We start from the raw sequence: 2,395 nt of genomic DNA on the forward strand, positions 1-2,395 counted from the left end.
TTGGATCAAGGGTTTCTGGCAACAAATAGGCTCAAGGATTTAAAAGCCAGGAGGGACAGTTGTGATCTTTAGGGCTCCTGCCTAACACGCAGATTCCACCCAGGATTCCTGCAGCAGCAGATCCTCACAACTACAGCAGATCTCTTAGGAAGTCATCCAGTCCAAGCAAATGAGAGCGCTGGAAACTCCACTCCATCCCTCTGCATGTCATTCCAATGGCTGAATACCCTCAGTGTCAAGTACACCTTCCTGCAGTCTGGATGCTGTGTGGGGATAGGAGCCAAGCTGCCTGTTGGTTCATGTAGGACTAGGCCCATTACCAGTGTGGTAGGGGAAAGAGGCAAGAGATATCTAGGCCCCGCTGCCTTCTCCCCACTTTCTTTTGCCACTGTGAGACTTGTGTGCTGTCACTAGGAAATCAGCAAAGTGCATCCAGAGAGAAAGGGCCAGGAGAGCTCCTACACTAAGTGGAGGTGAACCCTGTTAGTGAAGGAACTTGTAACAAATGAAGTCTTTGAGTGCAGTTGAGCTTTTATGAAAAACACTTTATTTCAAATGGGAAATGCCAACAGCCTGGCCATCCCCACTTGTCTGCACGGCCTTTGGGGAACTGTCAGGGCCATCCCGTACTCAGGCACATGCTATTTACAGGTCTCCCACAGGAGCAGCGCCACTGTCCCCAAGGGGCAAGTACAAATCTCACAGCTGAGGTGGGTAATATTAAGCCAACATCCAGGACAGTTTGAATCCCAAGGTTCCAGCTATATGTATTTTGGGAACTCTCTCCAGAGCAGCATCTGCTCTAGCAGGGAGATGAACTTCTATTCTTACAGCAGTGAAACAAGACCTGCCAACAACAACATACCAAAACGAACTGCAGCCTTGAGCTTCCTCAAATGAGGGCTGGGCCATGCCATGCACAACTGCTGCTGCTTGATCCAGGACCAAACAATCACAACACTTTGGCTCCAGACCCAAGTGTGGATCAAAACAAGTCACGAGGAAAGTTTCAGCAGGTTTGGGTTTAGCTCTAAGGGACTTCTGTCCACATGGTCATGGGAATATGACATTACGTGTGGTCCTTACCCAGCTGAGACCCCAGGGCACTCTGACCTCAAATACTGGAAGGTGCCGCAGAACGAGACTGGCACCCGATCACAAAGCTAGTGGGGACTGCAATTCAGGCTGAGGTGTAGGGATGGAGCTTTGTGGAGGGCCCACAATAGCAGGGTATTGCAAGTACTGTAAGGAGAGGCCATTCAGGCAGAACAAAGGGGCTCAGGTACAGCTGTGCTGTAGCCCAGGACAGGGTGATTGGAGGTCATAAAAGACATGGGCAGCAGAGCTCTACTGAGAAATCTGGCTTAGAGCCTAGTTCTGGCTTAAGAGAAGCCAGGCATTTTGATTTTATTATGCTTAGGAACACATGGACTTGGATATCATCCCAGAACAAGAAACTGGGAAGAACTGGTTGGTGGCCCAGTTCATAGCCATGCCAGAGCCTCAGCAATCTCAGGCAGCACAAGGTGCACCGCCCCCCAGCGCTCACTTCTGCTGGGACCCCAGCTCCTCCCCGGCAAGAAGCACCCTCCTCTCCCAGAACAGGGAATGCAGTGAGCCACGTAGCACTGAAGCAGCAATTATTCCAAACAGCAGGTACCAGGCAGAGCAAAACCCTGCCTTGCTGGGCCCTGCTGAGCTCTGACTGCACCTCTTTAATTTTACGAGGTGTTTGGCAGCTTAAATGCCTCTTGTCCTTATCCAGGCAGTAAAAGGTTGAAAGGTGCGTGCGGAGTCATGAAAACGTCTGTCGCAGACACCTGGCTTCATTTCCTACCACCCGAGCATTGCTGGGGGAGGAGGGGCTCTTCACAGCTCACAAAGACACTGTTCTAAAGCTGCCATGCCATACAGGTTGGCCCACTCCTTGCCCTGCTGAGACATGATCACCTCTTTGCCCCGCTGGCTGGCTCTTGCCAGCTCTAGCAAAATGCCCTGGAAAACAGCAATGAGTTCAAAGTCCACTGAGTCCGGTGCCACTTTGCCCAGTAACTTCAAGAGGTCTTGTGGCCAAGATGACTGGAGGACCATGTGGGGCAGCCATGGGAAGAGCGCTGTGCAGCTGGCAAATGCCTGCATCCCCAGGAACCACAGCTCACGGATGTCAGCCCAAGCAGCCTCATAGTCTGGCACCACAGCCATGGCCAAACTCTTGCTGGTGGGATACTCTTGGGCAGCATGGGCCTGTGACAGGAAGTGGATGGCAGCTTCAAAAAAAGCCCGGGCTGATGGTGTCTCCTGGAGAACTGAGACAAATGGGAAACAAGTGAATTTGTGTGTAACCCACCAGTATGGTTTGGGGATGCTTCTCAAAATCAGCTTTTCTTTTTTTTTT

The 2,395-nt window shown here is 51.4% G+C and overlaps 1 protein-coding gene across 1 annotated transcript in view; it reads right to left on the reverse strand.

Annotated features, from left to right (window-relative positions):
- Positions 1-524: 524 nt before the first annotated feature.
- Positions 525-2,395, reverse strand: part of NCDN (neurochondrin) — an 8,232-nt gene continuing 6,361 nt past the window's right edge. The window contains exon 7 of the mRNA XM_019512218.1: positions 525-2,306. Coding sequence (XP_019367763.1) covers positions 1,870-2,306 — 437 coding nt within the window. The 3' untranslated portion in view covers positions 525-1,869. The remainder of the gene's footprint in view (positions 2,307-2,395) is intronic.

The sequence above is a fragment of the Gavialis gangeticus genome, unplaced genomic scaffold (genome assembly GCF_001723915.1).
Source record: "Gavialis gangeticus isolate Ggan-Ray unplaced genomic scaffold, GavGan_comp1, whole genome shotgun sequence".
NCBI lineage: Eukaryota > Metazoa > Chordata > Crocodylia > Gavialidae > Gavialis > Gavialis gangeticus.